General features: G+C 38.3%; 2 protein-coding genes and 1 long non-coding RNA gene across 4 annotated transcripts; 2 read left to right on the top strand and 1 right to left on the bottom strand.

Moving 5' to 3' along the window:
- Window positions 1-1,691: 1,691 nt before the first annotated feature.
- On the top strand, window positions 1,692-2,999 carry LOC147762665 (uncharacterized). The gene is made up of 3 exons (XR_015334057.1): window positions 1,692-1,762; window positions 2,078-2,160; window positions 2,628-2,999. It is a non-coding gene; the product is annotated as an uncharacterized LOC147762665 (long non-coding RNA).
- A 215-nt stretch (window positions 3,000-3,214) lies between these two features.
- LOC106151879 (DBH-like monooxygenase protein 1) lies at window positions 3,215-15,624 on the bottom strand. The gene is made up of 12 exons (XM_013525314.2): window positions 15,291-15,624; window positions 10,213-10,359; window positions 9,627-9,812; window positions 9,336-9,422; window positions 8,681-8,866; window positions 8,130-8,232; window positions 7,439-7,602; window positions 6,926-7,114; window positions 6,435-6,494; window positions 5,693-5,823; window positions 5,349-5,532; window positions 3,215-3,953 (listed from the first exon to the last, which is right to left on the bottom strand). Exons 1-12 carry the CDS (start codon window positions 15,543-15,545, stop codon window positions 3,756-3,758), a joined length of 1,890 nt encoding a protein of 629 aa, XP_013380768.2. The 5' UTR covers window positions 15,546-15,624; the 3' UTR covers window positions 3,215-3,755.
- LOC106153320 (uncharacterized) lies at window positions 11,463-14,063 on the top strand. 2 transcript variants are annotated; one of them, XM_087011883.1, is made up of 2 exons: window positions 11,463-11,686; window positions 11,728-14,063. In XM_087011883.1, the coding sequence occupies exon 2, from the start codon at window positions 12,416-12,418 to the stop codon at window positions 13,952-13,954; it is 1,539 nt and encodes a 512-aa protein (XP_086868009.1). In that variant the 5' UTR covers window positions 11,463-11,686; window positions 11,728-12,415; the 3' UTR covers window positions 13,955-14,063. The 2 variants fall into 2 exon arrangements, with proteins under 2 accessions (XP_086868009.1, XP_086868010.1); XM_087011884.1 differs by having other exon boundaries at window positions 11,970-14,063.
- Window positions 15,625-16,153: the final 529 nt, after the last annotated feature.

Below are 16,153 nucleotides of genomic sequence, written 5' to 3' on the forward strand. Positions count from 1 at the left end.
ACATTTTTAGATTTTGGGGCGATCCCTCTATTTATAAACAAGTTAATTGATAATTATGTGAATTATGCTGTCTAGGCGGTGGTCTGCGCCCTATGTGTGTCCGTGTTCAACGGAAAAAATGATATCTTCTCGGTGGAATTATTTGCAATTATTGGGAATTATTGTTTTATTCAAAATTTCCATCGCTGCAATTGTTATATGGAAATCGCACCAGTTAGTACACATTTGAATGTTTTTTCCCTCTCTTCTTAGGGTCTCGCTAAAACTAAAACACGCCTCTTTAATATCATGGGTAAAGCCAAAATTAATCTTAGTATAAAACAAACTCCCAGTTCAGTGTCGGGTTCTCAAACACGCATGGCTTCCTGTACAACGTTATCTCGTTGCAAAACAAAATGAAAATAAAAGCATCTGAAGTCATCTAAATAGAAACGTTCCAAGCAGGCCTGTCGATGAAAGCCAACGAACTTGAATTGATTCAGTAGCTTTTTCCGGTAAATCAGCACGTCATACCACCTGTTAACCGTGTTCAGCAGAAAAAAATGATATCTACTCGGTGGAATTATTTGCAAAATATGTTTTATTCAAAATTTCCATCGCTGCAATTGCTTATATGGAAATCGCACCAGTTAGTACACATTTGAATGTTTTTTTCCTCTCTTCTTAGGGTCTCGCTAAAACTAGACACGCCTCTTTAATATCATGGGTAAAGCCAAAATTAATCTCAGCATAAAAAAAAACTCCCAGAATCGGGAAAGCAGATATACACATGTACATCCAACCTTTTGCAACTTTAATATCATGGGTAAAGCCAAAATTAATCTCAGTATAAAACAAACTCCCAGAATCGGGAAAGCAGATATACACATGTACATCCAACCTGGTCCTGTCCGTGGCAAGGTTGAAAGTTTCCATCCGATCTTGGCGTATTATCGAAGCTGACGTGGCTCCGTGGTAACTTTGCTGTCTCCTGAAGAGACAAACACTGGCATGCTGGTTCGAGACCCAGCAGATGTAGAACTTCTTTTTTTTCCAGAATTAAATCTTAAAAATTCCGATTGGTTACTATAAGAGGAAACTCGTACGTAGGGAGGGTGGGTGGGTCTGTCACGGAGCAGTCGGTAGCGTGCTTGGATGCAAATGAATTACCCAAAGCGCCATCAACCATGGCAACGCAAAGTCACGAGTTCGAATCCCGGATGAGGCACGTCAGTCCATCACGACAACGACCGGGCCCCTGAATCGGGATGTCACGAGAACGAATCTGGGCTCTCGTGGGTCCTAGCAAATTACCTTTTGCATAAAAACACGGTATACTTTAGAAAGTTTACATTAAGTGATCGATTTAAAACGAACATATTGCTGCTCATTAGAATAAAGTCTGCGTCGTCAATAACATTTCCTTTCTCTTCAGTTAAAAGTACTTAGATTGGTGCCACAGATCTTGTACTTAAATTGAGCAAAACCTAACTGTACTGCATTTCATCAAAATGTGCTATCATCTCGGTAGGATTATCAGAGAGAAAATCTGTATTGTTTAACAAAAGTCGCTTCGCCTCTATTGCTTTTGACAAGCACACAATTTGTCTTTTCGTGACCCTCCTTTCCTTCCTTGCACCTTCGCTTCTGAAGACTGTTCAAATTTTTATACAGTACCCGGGGCAAGTCCGCAGTCGACATTTGAAAGAGTAAAGACTGCTCAATACTAAAACCGCCCAGGTGTGAACAGCCGTGGACCTCATCGTGCTGTATATCGTCAAAGGTGACAGCAAACGTTATCTCGTTGCAAAACAAAATGAAAAGAAAAGCATCTGAAGTCATCTAACTAGAAACGTTCCGAGCAGGCCTGTCGATGAAAGCCAACGAACTTGAATTGATTCAGTAGCTTTTTCCGGTAAATTATCACGTCATACCACCTGTTCACCGACTGTTTTCTAGTTTTCAATGCACAACAGAACAAGCATTAACCACCTGGCTCCGTTATTTTGCCGTCAACATTTGTTTGGTGGTCCTCCCAGCCCCTAGCCAATGAATGCTATTTAGTTAGCAATAATATTTTACTCAATGTCAATTCCAGGCAGTATTTGCCGAGTTTGGCGAGGCCTGTACAAACGATGATGATTGCGCACCTGATCAATGCTGTAGACTGAAAAGAGCTGGGTAAGTGTGTGTGTGTGTGTGTGTTTGTGTTTGAGAGAGAGAGAGAGAGAGAGAGATCTCGGGGTAAGGGTGAATTTAATTACAAAACAACAACTGCAAAGTGTCAACGTCTTGAACTATTTTATCAAAGCAAATTTTAAAGCGAATTTCGTAACTGAATGTCACCATGTTTTAAGCGTTTATAAATTGTCAGATGTTTTAAAACAAATCCTTTAATGCATGTTAACGTGAAGGTGTCATAGGGTTTTTAGGTATAGTAGTAATATTAAAAGCGTGACTAAAATGTTTAATAGCGTATTTCGCAACAACAGTTTGCCATTTGGGCCCCTTAACTTTACAGTAACATTTCAATTCTTACTTTCTCTTGTCACCGAACTCTCTTCAGTGTCTGGAAAAGATTTTAAAATGAAATGTCAATAAAGATTAAGCCGATTCATACCGAAACGAATTTCTTATCTATTTTCTAGCGACTTTGAAATGGTTCAAATGTGCGCGCCTCTTACCGCCTCGGGTGGGTCGTGTCTTGCCAGTGTCGCTTCGAAGCGCCGCCTTTCGTGTCCGTGTGCCGAGGGATTGAAGTGCGTAGTGGATCTGAACAGATTTGTGTCCTTCATAAGTCCATCCGGTACTTGTCGAGAGGCGTAAACTTCCCTATAATGCATAAATTGCATTTAACTGAGAATGACAAATTATTTAGAAATGTGAATTTTGTCTTTAAATGCAGGCTTTGGATAGCAATAAATTGATCTGATGTTGTCTAAAGTATAATTTCTTCAGTTTCATTTTGTAATCAGGTGCTTGTTAGAAAGGAATTTTCGCCAATAAAGAAATGACGAGCACGTTTTATTTTGATTGCATCATTTCATAAAAACAAAACAGAAAAAAGCACCTTTAATTTGGATCCTACCTGTTTTGTGAGAAACTGTCCCAGCTTGACAAAGTTGGTCCAAATAGTTTTTAATTTTCTTCTGCAACGCCTTATTCTCACAAGTGCTCAATTGGGTTAATATCAGAGTTAAAAAGTGCTGTTTGATCCTCACAACATAAGATAGAAAAAGATGAAAATTTATTTAGCCAATGATTATATACGAATATAAAAAAATCGAGAATCCACTACACTGCACTCATAAAGATGTTGACATTAACTCGCAGAGGTGCGACGAAGTATTATGTTTCTCCGTAATTTTCTGGGTTTGCACACCAGCAATTGCTTTTAATTAAAACTCTAATAAAGAAGTTGGTAGCCTAATAACTCGGGACATACATAAATTCCCTGGTCTTAAAATTGTGCTTTTTTATTTTTTGCTATAAATATATGTATGAGTGTGACATAACATTGCTAACACCCTAAAGAAACAGAGAACTCTTATATCAAAAGAGAAACACATTTCTTTGTATATACATGTAGCGTCCTAGCATATAAGAGATGGGTTAAGGGATGGTGTCGTTATTTGCATTGGAGTGATAATAATTGTCCACATTTATAATTCATAATGAATTCCTATATATTTAATGTGTTCAATATTAGGGGACTGATCAATGGAAACATTGTCAACATTTTGCCATCACTTGTTGTTTTCCTCTGTGTATCTACCTCACTGCATGAACAGCAGCAGAACAATCAAGCCATTGAGAATGGTCACCATGGTAACGCATGTGGTTTCATCGGCAGACGACACAGACCCCAGAGTGGTTGAAGCAGTGGTTGGCGCAGTGGTTGAGTTGGTTGGAGGGCAGGATGCCTTCGGTAACTGGTATGGTGTGCTGATCTGAAGGGTTTGGATGTGGGTCCACTAGAATAAATAAGTAAATATTTTTTTCACGCTCATATATCACCTGTATCTCTGAGTTCTTTATCGCTGGTTGCAAAGAATGACGTAGTGTGTGTGTGCGTGTGTGTGCACGCGCGCGCGTGAACGTGTACGCGACAGTGCTTTTTATGTTTTTACGGGCGTGACCATGTACTAGAAATCGCGCATTTTAAATGCCACATGTTATTTATCATCATAGTCATATACTATCATTTACGGTTCTTGTAAAGAAATCAACCCTGTGTTTTGACGAAGTTTTATAGATCCAGCTTACAACAGTGGGTCCCAGAATCGATGTTCATGTTCTGTATATACAGTATGTTTGAAAATATACCACTGCTTGATATCCAGTGATAAAACGTAACCCAATCGATCTCGAATGATGTGATTTTTTCTTCAGTCAACAGCTAATATTGAGATAGGTTTTACCTCCAATATTTCGATGTCTATCAGGACATCTTCTTCAGGGAATGAGGCTACCCAGGTGAACAGCCTCTACTCAGGAGATGTACTTGCCCCCCCCCCCCCTCCTATTGTCTTAGGAAAGGGGGGGGGGTAAAGGTCAGGGAGGATGGCACCATCATTTCTGTTGAGACTGGCCCCTGTCTTTTTGATTAGGATGGATTCTAGGACTTTTTTTGTAATTTTCCCTTGGTTCACTGTCAATCACCTTGATTTTGTCGATTATAGGACCATATGATGCTTTATGTCCGGATTGTTCCTCATGCTGGCTTAATGCTGACTTGCTGTCTCTATTGTTGACCGATTTTTGGTGTTCAGCTATTCTCTCTGATCTTCCCGTTTCACCTACATATTTCTCACCACACCCTCACATTCCATTTCATAGACAACTCCACACTTTTTATTGTTGTCTAATGGGTCTTTGGGACTTACTACTGCATTCCGGATGGTTAACCCTGCTTTGCTGTACAAGTTAATGTTGTATTTTTTAAATGTCCGTTGTAAGCGTTCCGAGACCCCCCTGGTGTAAGGTAATACAATGACTTGTTTTTTTCTCTTTTTTGTAACTGTTCTGAGCTGTGGTATGGACACTTCTTTGTTTTTGTTTCTTTCCCATCTTTTCTCCTTCTTTTAATGCCCATTCCGGATATCCGCAATTTCTCAGAGCTCGTTTCACCTTTTCTTTTTCAATCGCCTGTGTCTCTCTCCCCCCTAAGACAATGGGGGAGGGGGGGCAAGTATATCTCCTGAGTAGAGGCTATTCACCTGGATAGCCTCATTCCCTGAAGAAGAGGAGGTCCTGATAGACATCGAAATATTGGAGGTAAAACCTATCTCAATATTAGCTGTTGACTGAAGAAAAAATCATTCTTATAACTAACACAGCTGATAAAATTCTTCTTCAATCGATCTCACCTTTGAAAATCCATGATTGCCAGTACAGTACAGTTGTCGAGTGACATTCATTTCAAGAGCTTGAAAGGCTTGGCGAGTTGCAGGGTCATGCCAGTTCACCATGTTTTCCATGACATACTCAAATTTCTTTCCTCTGTGTTGGGACGGCTCTTGAACAACCACGGTGAAGCCAAAGTTTCTGGACCTGTAAACGTATTCAAAGGCATTCAAAAGAATTTTTCAGCGCAAGCAATCAAAGCTGAGTGAAATTGGTAAGACACAGTCAAAACAATGAGTAATAATAAATTAAGTACCATCTGATGACACGCTTATTGTGAACCTTCACCACAAATTAAGTCACTTACGATGCAGTAACCTGTGGGGCTATCTTGATCAGCTCCGACTGCAGCGACCCGCTTACGCAGGTCGTCAGGTTGACACGTGGGTAGTACATCATGAACCCAATGCACATTTCCTCATTAGTACTAAATCCACCCTAAAATGTGAGACTAGGGTAATTAATTAATAACCAATTCCAATTAAAACCCCAATAAACTAAGCAAAACCAGTATCGTGGGCTACAGAGTTACCTTTTCAGACTTGCCATACACGTTTCCCAAATTAGAATCTCTGTCACATACAGGTCTGTAGGCAGCAATTTCAAAGGGAGTCGGGGTGTATTTTTCTTTTTTACCCCTTAAGTTGATCCAAACAGAGATATATCACAGAGCGTATATCAAATTTAATAAATTTAGAACGGACTTTTCCTGATCGAATGGCGGTTTTTCCACAATGAAACAATGCAGAAATAATTCTTCAACGACATTTTTTCACAGGTATACATGTAGGTTAGAATAGTCTTTGAATCGGGTGGGTCTCCGCTTATATTGCAGTGATTCTATACAGGCAGAGACCCATAATTATATATAACAAACCTATATAATTATATATAACAAACCTATGACCACCCGAAGGCTTTTATAATGTCCAACAAATGGGTGAATGTATTTTGATGATCCTGGCAAATTATGTCAAATTATTATCAGAATGCATTTCAGGTTTTTTTTTCTACAGCCAATCTATTGTCCCATTTTTTGTGGACCTTACCCATGTTACAGTGGTTCTGTCGCTGCTCTTGAATCTACAGTAGGCTACCAAGTCATCGCTCTGAAACAAATAGATTAAGAGTACAATGCAATTGGAATAGGCAATATTCCCATTGTTCTATGTTAAATAAAACGCATACTATACACTGTACTTTACGGTACATGTCATTACCACTTGCTCAAACACATTTCAGAAAAACAGGTCATAAATTAAAACATATCTCTAAGCAGATCAGTACAGGGGAATAGTCTGAAAAGTTTGTTTTATAGGCCCCAGTTTGCCCTGCATTTTCGTGGACATCTTATTCTAAATCCACCTCCAACATCAGCATTGGTTGGTTTTGCTTTTTAATACAAACTCTCATCTTATTTTCTGGTTAAGAAGTGGCCATAGCCGATATGAGTTTCTTTCCGCCTAGCTTACACTAAACGGTAAGATAATAAACCTAAAAACATGAATTATCTGTTGAAATATATGATATATAAACGCACCGACAGGACGGTTACGGGTTCAGTAAAATATCTGTACTCCTGAAAGTTGAAATCGTAGTTTTCGTCGTATGCAATGTACGGAAGTTCTGTTCCGTTCCGGAAGTGACGCATGTAAATGGCAGTTCCCGCCAAATGTGTGTGGAGGAAGGTACTAAACACTTTTATACCTTGTGGCACGTTTTCTAAAGCCTGAAATTGAAATGAAATAAAGAAAATAGCGTGGTCTTATGTATGTGGGTTTTGATAAGCAATGATTGACATTTAGTTTTAGTTGTGCAAAGTGTGCCTACATTTTGCCATCATTTGCCTTTCTTACGAGAAGTATATATTAACTTATAGACCTAGCATCTCCTACTCAACCAAATGAATGCTATTCTACTCAGTTGTGATTATGAATCCCTTAAGTTGTTTCCCTGTTATTGGTGATATTGAAAAACTATCCCAATATACATGTAAGTACATGTAGCTAAACATTAGTATACATCTACATTAATCAATTCTGCTTCTGCGTACACTTTGTAAGCAACCGGAGCACTGTCCCCAAGTATAAAACTCGTCATAGTATGGCGGAATGACATAATTCTTATAGGTTAGTGCGCCTATTTCCAAAACTCCTGCGTCATACTGGCGGCGGCGTGGAATAAAGGTAAAACGAACGCCAGATGAATCAACATAATCTGTAAGGAAAATAAAAAAGTTGAATGCAGTGGGATAAAATTAGATATAAAATCATTGATCTTGATGTTTTAAATCTAGACTTACATTTTTTGGGTTCTCAATCCACTGATAGACTCAAAAACTATACTCATGTGAAATATACATGCAGGACCGGATGACCATTGTACGCAAAATGAAGACAAACCCTAACCAAGGACAATAATATGTCCCCAAACTAACATGCCAAAAACTGATATTAGCTAGACATGTTTTGCAGTAATTTGTTCATGGTGCTGGTTAAACCCGACAGACACGTACAATAACGTAAAATAAAAAAAAAATCGACTAGAATTATGAGTTACACATACATGACCCACGTTATGATAAAGAAGATATTAACAGGTCGTAAACATACTGAATCATCTCACGTCTGTTTTTGTTAATAAAATGGTGAAACAGATCAGAAACAGATCAGAATATCACAAAATTTTATTGATAACAACTTGAAACGCAGACTGGTCGGAGGTGTCGTTAAACCTAAACTTACCATTTCTTAGACCTGGGTTGTCATAGTGAGTTTCAACATAAAGGAAGGTGGGATCGCCTTCACCCCCAAAAGGTAAGCCAACATTTTCTGGATACACCTGAGCCTGTAATCTCAGATAAGTTGAATGAATCGATAAGTTGACTGATTTGGCAATTGCCTTATTCATTGCATGCGCAAGAAGCATTGTCAACGAAAGATAATTTAATATGAAACTATAAAATCGCTCAGAGCAGGCCTCCATCAAGAAAAATAATTATCTATCTAACAATAACTATAACCATTTATTAATAAATAGATCGTCACCAAGATCTAATCACTTAAAAGTTGGACTGTAGCTGACCTTTCCTAAAATTTTATCAAAATAACCATTTCTATAACTTTTTGAGTTAAGCTGGCAACGAACAAACAAATAGAAGTGAAAATACACTGTATATCCTTGGCGGAGGCCTCTAGGTAAAAATGACGATGATTTTAAAATTGCAAAATCTGCCAATGCTACGGATATAGGCGTTCCGTATATAGGTACTGATGTAGGTGATATCGGTACTGACCTCTCCCCCCACTGCCCACGCCATCAACAGCAGGACACACAACTTGAGATCTGGAGGCATATTGGCCTGAAGGTCACATGCTTCACTGTAATTGGCGTATTGGGTGAAGTTAAACTGATGGCTGCAGGCGTACACTACGATGTGGTGTACAAGAGCTTCGTGGCCGACTGGAACTATTGGCTCTCCCTAGAACGTGAGCAATGTTATCTTTAAATATTGGTCGGCTTTGGTCTCGGCACCTATTGGTTTCACCATTATGTACCTCAGTTCTTACGTGTAATTAAACGTCCCCTCCAAATGTATTTTTATGTTTTAATTACGCTTACAATACCTACATAATAATATGTTACAGCCGTAATTGCTATACTACAAAGGGGGCCATTGATACGAAAATACTAGAAGAATCCAAGCGGTACCGATACTTTTTTTAAATCATTTAGAGCCTAAATAAGTTACATCTTGTATCGTTTTTTTTTACTCATTTTTCTTTGTTAAATCACAAGTGCATATATAATTTGCATAAGACAAATCGATTAAAAGACCTGCAGTACAAGAGAAATGCACTTAAACGTCCGAAAAAAAAAACAAAAAAAAAACGACGTCGGTATATTATTTTATGTTTTTAGGTTTCCCGTCATGAAGAACGGCTACGTACCTTTATCATATGATGGACCTCAGGAAAACTGGGCAGCGTGAAGCCTGAACACCAATATGTAGTGTCAGAAGTTGAAGGTACACGGACCTGGAAGTTAAGTACCTCATATTGTAAAAAATGTTCGATCGTGTTGATCTATAGGTGCTATTCAGATTGACCCAACTGTGCGGAGGATTCTCTCTAAGTACAATCAAAGGAATCAGCTTAAATGTCTGATACGGCAGCTAGGGGGTAGTTAACGATGGTTTCAACTGAAGGCACGAGCTACCATTACTCATAAAACTGATTTACCTTATTGTGTACAAATTCCATGGTATACGCATCGCTCGGTATAGTGACGGTTTTAACTGGGTTATCAGCGGGCTCCAGAAGAAACATGCTCTTCGCTCCACGGTTCACGTTCCCATGATACAGAAGATTCGTCTCAGCCACTGGGTCTGAATCGTGGTAAGCCCATATGACGCGCATGGTATTTTGCTTAACATGAAAATAAAAATCACATAACATACGTCAAAGGGCGATGGCAATATGATATTTTACACTGGCGGAATTCGGATGTCGAAAAGAATGAAAAACATTTTTGTCGCCCCTTGCCCTCCCTAACTCTGCCATTTTTCGCACAGGTACGTAGAACTAGGGTGAGGGGTCCGCCCTTCTTGTTGCAAAACAAAATAGATTTAACCGCAGTGGTTTTCAACAAGAAGAAAAATGCCAGACCCAACTCCTTATAAAAATTTCATATCCACCAGAGTTCAATTTATTTTCGAAGAAGAATTACCCCTTTGATTTGTGTTTTGGCAAATTTTCTGTACGATTTTGTTTGTTTTCTGAGCCTCTCTCTCTCTCTAGCCAAGTATTCATGTTTGCTATTACTCACTGTTATCTCGTTGTCCTTACTATCGCACGTGACCAGTTTACGTCTAAAAAGTAAAGTCGTAAAAGTGCCGTTCTCACTGCCGGAGATTAGCTCCACGTCTTGGCTGTCGTCGACAGATGGCTCTTGGGTCGCAGTGGCATATCGGTCCTGAGCATTTTTGGAAAAAAAATTGTAAATGTGTACTTGCATATGTTTACGTCAATACTGTCAAAATTTGTTCGATATTAGTGATGATTCTTTTGAAAACGTGCAATTATGGTGGATAGTTTCAGATGGGAAAAAGCCACTGAGTTCTCCAAATGCATGTATTAAGTTGAATAAAAGGTATTTTACGACCGACCCTTTGTTTGCAAGGTGGAATTTGGTCAAGTTACAAGAGCACATTATAAATTTTGTACGTCGTACATAAATTTCATAAATTGTCGAGGGGCCAACTTCCTTCGAAGTTCGTGAACTAGCCCGTCCCCCACCCCTTCCCCCCAAGTATTGGTAGGCCTACAGTTGTATGACACATGAGACGTACACGTCTTTATTGTCAGAAAACTGACTGCTACTGTTTTATATAGTCTAAGGTCAGGGAAGACTACAAATTAAGTTTGGTTTTAAATTTTGGATTTAGTTCTTTTGTAATCTCTTCGAATTCCCGACAGAGTAAACAACAGACTGACGTAAATGTTCCTTTGCGCATGGAAAAAGTTATTATGCCCAAGCTTTGCGCAACACTGCACCTGTATTCTAAGCCTATTTGTTAGCTCCCGCTGTTAGTTCGTGTTCTCTTCGCACTTGAGCATTATAACCGAGTCACCTGAGAGTGAAGGGAGATCGAGAGATTTGAAACATGAGAGGTACAAACAACTTTTAAGAGCAGTCTCAACAGCTGACAATCCATTTCAGGTATGACAATCCATTTCAGGCACGTTCAGCAATTTCAAAATGAGGGTCTTTTTTTCCGCACGAAACCTTCGTCTACCTAGAAAAATTTACTAAGAGCAGACCGTTTTTTTCCTGCAAAAAAGGGCGGTTCGTTCGATCATTTATTTCGGTGTCCATTGGAAAAAGGGAGTTTATTTTTAATTCGTCTAAATATTATTAACAATATTTTTATATTAAACAATATATAAGATTTAAAATCTACCAGTAAATTCTAATAAAGCACATTCTTTAACCTGTTGACGGTAAAGCTAACCTCAAACACCCCGTTGATGAATTGCAATGCGGCTTGTCCTGGAAGCTATTAGACTAATAGTATCGAACAAGAGTGTATTACCCTTTTCACTGATACGAATCTTGTAACTTTTATCTGACTCTGAGGTTTACTTCTAGTTATTCAGGCTACTGTTCGCGGTTATAATCGGAAATCAGATAGCATCACGGAACTTTGCTGAAAGATGTTTTCGATCGAAATGTGGTCGCTCGTGAGATTGCAACCCTCCGTTCACGTTAACTGCAACTAGCCTTCAAGAAGTTGTTCCACGTCGTCACGACCGCTGTATTGCAGTGTATTGCGCTTTTCAGTCACACCCTAGACTGAGTGCGTGACGCCCTGCATGGAAATTTGTACCTACAGTCCATTCTAAACAGCTGTAATTTATAAACTCAGAGAATTGTGGTATTCATAGAGCTCTAAGTGCCATTCGTCGCTGCGTTCAAATGTCGGGTATTGTTCGGCAAGTTCTTTATCTTCATTTATCGGGTGTACCTATCTGATGTTCAAGAGAGAAGGCACATTGACTCTAAAGACTTTGTTTTTCATTTAGTTGAACAATAGAACACCATAGTGGGTTATTTATGGACTAAGGTAAATGTGGAATCACAATAGTCAAAACTAGGAATTCAAGATGTAAGTAACTAAAATAAACCCCTGAAGTATTGGAGGTGCTACTAGTGAAGGATTGGCTATTAGTGAATGTATACCTGAACATTACTTTGAGAACAGAGGTTGGTTTTGTGCCTGTCACAAGATTTCCAGGCTCCAGCAGTTACTGTTCTCAACAAGGAGCAAGAAGACCAACACCTGCCAGTTCTGTGACAAGAACACCATAACGTATACCTGCAGAAACCATGCAAAAAGTTATAAACTAAGTGGAGAGCAACAATACAAATGCAGATCATGTGAAAGGGGATTAAATAACAGAAACAACTACTTAAGAAATGACAGGAGGGAAGTGACCATCCATGAGTCAGTGTTGTAAAAAGGAACAAAATGGCTCACACTGGAGAAAAGCCATTCAAATGCCAGTATTGTGAAAAGAGTTTTGGTGTTAAAAAGAGCTGTATACATCATGAACGGATCCACACTGGAGAAAAACCCTTCAAATGCCAGTATTGTGAAAAGAGATTTATTGTCAGACCTAGTTGTAAACAACATGAAAGGACCCACACTGGAGAGAAACCCTTCAAATGCCAGTATTGTGAAAAGAGATTCACTGTTAAATGGAGTTGCATACAACATGAAATGAACCACACTGGAGAAAAACCATTCAAATGCCAGTATTGTGGAAAGAGTTTTACCCGCCAAAGTAAATATAAACAACACGAAAGGATTCACACTGGAGAAAAACCATTTAAATGCCAGTATTGTGAAAAGAGTTTTAGTGGTAAACCCAACTGTATGCAACATGAAATGATCCACACTGTAGAAAAACCATTTAAATGCCAGTATTGTGAAAAAAGTTATAGTGTCAAAAGTAGATGTAAACAACATGAAAGGACTCACACTGGAGAAAAACCATTCAAATGCCAGTATTGCAAAAAGTGTTTTAAAATCAAACAGGGTTGTATAGCGCATGAAAAGACTCACACTGGAGAAAAACCATTTAAATGCCAGTATTGTGAAAAGAGTTTCAGTGGTAAACGAAATTGTATGCAGCATGAAATGATCCACACTGGAGAAAAACCATTCCAATGCCAGTATTGTGAAAAGAGTTTTAATGTTAAACGGGGTTGTATACGACATGAAAGGACCCACACTGGAGAAAAGCCCTTCAAATGTCAGTATTGTGAAAAGAGTTTCAGCATAAAACAAAGTTGTATACAACATGAAATGAACCACACTGGAAAAAAACCATTCAAATGTCAGTATTGTGGAAAGAGTTTTGGTCGTAAGCAAAATTTTATAAAACATGAAAGGACCCACACTGGAGAAAAACCATTCAAATGCCAGTATTGTGAAAATAGTTTCTGTAGCAAACAAAGTTGTATACAACATGAAATGAACCACACCGGAGAAAAACCATTTAAATGCAAGTATTGTAAAAAGAGTTTTTGCGTCAAAAGTAAATGTGAACAACATGTGAGGACTCACACTGGAGAAAAACCATTCAAATGCCAGTATTGTGAAAATAGTTTCTGTAGCAAACAAAGTTGTGTACTACACGAAAAGAACCACACTGAAGAAAAATCATTTAAATGCAAGTATTGTGAAAAGAGTTATAGCATCAGAAGTCAATGCAAACAACATGAAATGATTCACACAGAAGCCTCACTTCAGACTATAAGAAAGGAATTTCAAGAAGAGAATATACCACATGGGACAATGGTTTCACTCCAATCTATAAAAAGAGAATTTCAAGATGAGGCTATGTCACACGGGACAAATGATCAAAGGGAATCTGATATAGATACTGTAGTCAAAATGGAGTTAAATGATAGCAGTGCTTCAGAACTGAGACCTAACATTTACCCTGTTGCAATGTTTAGAAATGTATTTGCAGATACTGATGTAGTGTCAGATTACACATAAATCAATAGGCTTGGATTTAGATGGGTATTAAAGTTTTAGCTTAATTAGTGTATTGACTGAACTTTTAAACAATAATGACTGAAGTAAAAGACAATTCTCTTTCTTTTCATTGATCTCTTTTCTTGAAAGCTGAAGTGTGAGTAACAGAGTCTGTATGACAGTAAAAAGAAATAAGCAGCAATAGCAAAGAATTTTGGAAGATGAAATTAACGTGGATGAAAACAAATTTTTTTTTACAAAGCTATGAAAGCAAATGAAACTGACGGGACGTCAAGTTACTATTTTTACCTATTTTAGGGGATTATCCTACTTTTTCCTATATTAAGAGAATTTTTTATTTATTTTTTTATTTTTTTATTTTATTTTTTTATTTTTTTATTTTTTTTGCAAAAAATAGTATAAACGCCATTTATGAATCATGATAAAAATCGTTTAACATTGGAATTAAACGTCGGTTGATATATATGTAGACGCAAAAACCAAGGCAAACAAAATGTACAACTTGTGAAAGTTCTTCATCTTGTTTTCTGACTCCTTATAGTAATAAAGCGGTGCTACTTTTTTTCTGAAAGTCATGCTTCGCGTGTTTTTTCAGGTTTAAGTGTAAAGCCTTTTATCGCCCCATTTGCTATTATTTTCATATGGGCAATATAGATTTTCCCTACCGATATATCCTGCAGCGATATTGTAAGTCTTAGACATTTGTACGTGAAACTTAAACATACGCATAAATGTGCGCGCACACATTTTGATTACAAATACACTGTGGAGCTTATCGAAAATAGGGCTTGCTATTGAAAGCACGACCGTTTTTTGTGCAAACTAATCCTTAAATTGTCTTTTATATTCTAAAGGTGAGTACCCAAAACCATTATCCCCTATTTGCCAATTAAAGGATCGCAGTAAGGGATTATCGTTGAACTCGGGTACTAGAAGGCACGAAGCGTGTTGTTGATGTTGTCATTTTGGCGCCCTTGAACCAAACTAGCTAAGATGAAATATGGGATGACATCGACCTCGCACCGTTGGAAAAAATAGATAAATGAATTAGTAAACAAACAATAAGTGTGAAGGCATAGGAATTTTTTGTACGAAATATTTCGAGAATCCTTTCTGCACATTAAAAACACCAAGGCATTGAACAACGCTGCTCGCAGGGTCGCGTTAGAGAATAAGGCCACGTAATATAATATGCAGCCCTGGTAGAGGGTAGAACAACGCTGAATCCTTGTCCGCAAATCAAGACTTAATTGTGGTCGATGAAAGTCAATCTGGACACACTAAAGACGTGATCTAAGTGAAAAATAAACCAGCACCCAAATGCCTCTTATATTACCTTTAAATAAGCGGCTCCGTCCTTCACCCATCCGATGACGATATCCGCCCCTGTCATACCCCCATTGGGAGAGAATCCAAGTCCTACATAGCCTGTGGTTCGAACCTGGGTCTCGAACGTGATGGTTTCATTGTCGAATTTCCAGGATAAAAAGTAGACGTCATCCTTTAAAACCACGTGATGGGTAAAGCCAGCAAAACTGGGAGAGCCAGTGACGGTGGTAGCAAACGCTGTGAAAACGGCTAAGAACAACATTTCTGATAGTTCAGCACAGCAAGCTGAATGTGGTCTGTTAAACGTGCCGTTTATCAGACTGTGACACGAATTATACCGAATAAAAGCACTTTACCTATTATTGACACATACCTACCCGAGGTCGAACAAACTATTGCTACTATTTTGAAAGTATAAAAATGCGCCCCCTTTATGTCGCTGTATTTTGCGCATGGAGTTTATTTTTCAGATTGTCACACAATTCTTTGCAAGATAAAAGTCTACAGAAATATACTCCAGGGCCCACCACATAAATGGAATTTTTTTTTATTTAAGTAGACTTTTGAATCTTACGCCAATTTGTCGTATTACAATATAACACGTGTGTAAGTGTTTTTTTTTTTTTTTGGGGGGGGGGGGTCGAAACATCTTTTTGTCTTTACATGTTTAAATCGTCAGCTAGTGCCTAACAAGTCTAAAGTCTGTCATAAGTTTCGTCTTATTTTCAATAATCGTTTTCTGGGAAATACGAATAGTTTACTGCACACTTTCTTACACACCCAAATAAAAGCCACATACCAAAGGCAAATAATAAAATAAAATAAATGACTCGGTCAGCCGAAAAATGTTTTAAAATTGCACCTTCTTCA

This window comes from Lingula anatina, chromosome 4 (assembly GCF_051362555.1).
Source record: "Lingula anatina isolate TDL-2025a chromosome 4, LinAna3.0, whole genome shotgun sequence".
Lineage (NCBI taxonomy): Eukaryota > Metazoa > Brachiopoda > Lingulata > Lingulida > Lingulidae > Lingula > Lingula anatina.

What these genes read in the sequence shown, in the direction of transcription:
- LOC106151879 (XM_013525314.2), bottom strand. Translation starts at nt 15,545, where the DNA reads ATGTTGTTCTTAGCCGTTTTCACAGCGTTTGCTACCACCGTCACTGGC. An exon ending in GTAAGGACAACGAGATAACA is followed by an intron (nt 9,813 to 10,212) that starts GTGAGTAATAGC and finishes TTTCATGTTAAG; the next exon opens with CAAAATACCATGCGCGTCAT. An exon ending in TGGAATTTGTACACAATAAG is followed by an intron (nt 9,423 to 9,626) that starts GTAAATCAGTTT and finishes CTTAACTTCCAG; the next exon opens with GTCCGTGTACCTTCAACTTC.
- LOC106153320 (XM_087011883.1), top strand. Translation starts at nt 12,416, where the DNA reads ATGGCTCACACTGGAGAAAAGCCATTCAAATGCCAGTATTGTGAAAAG.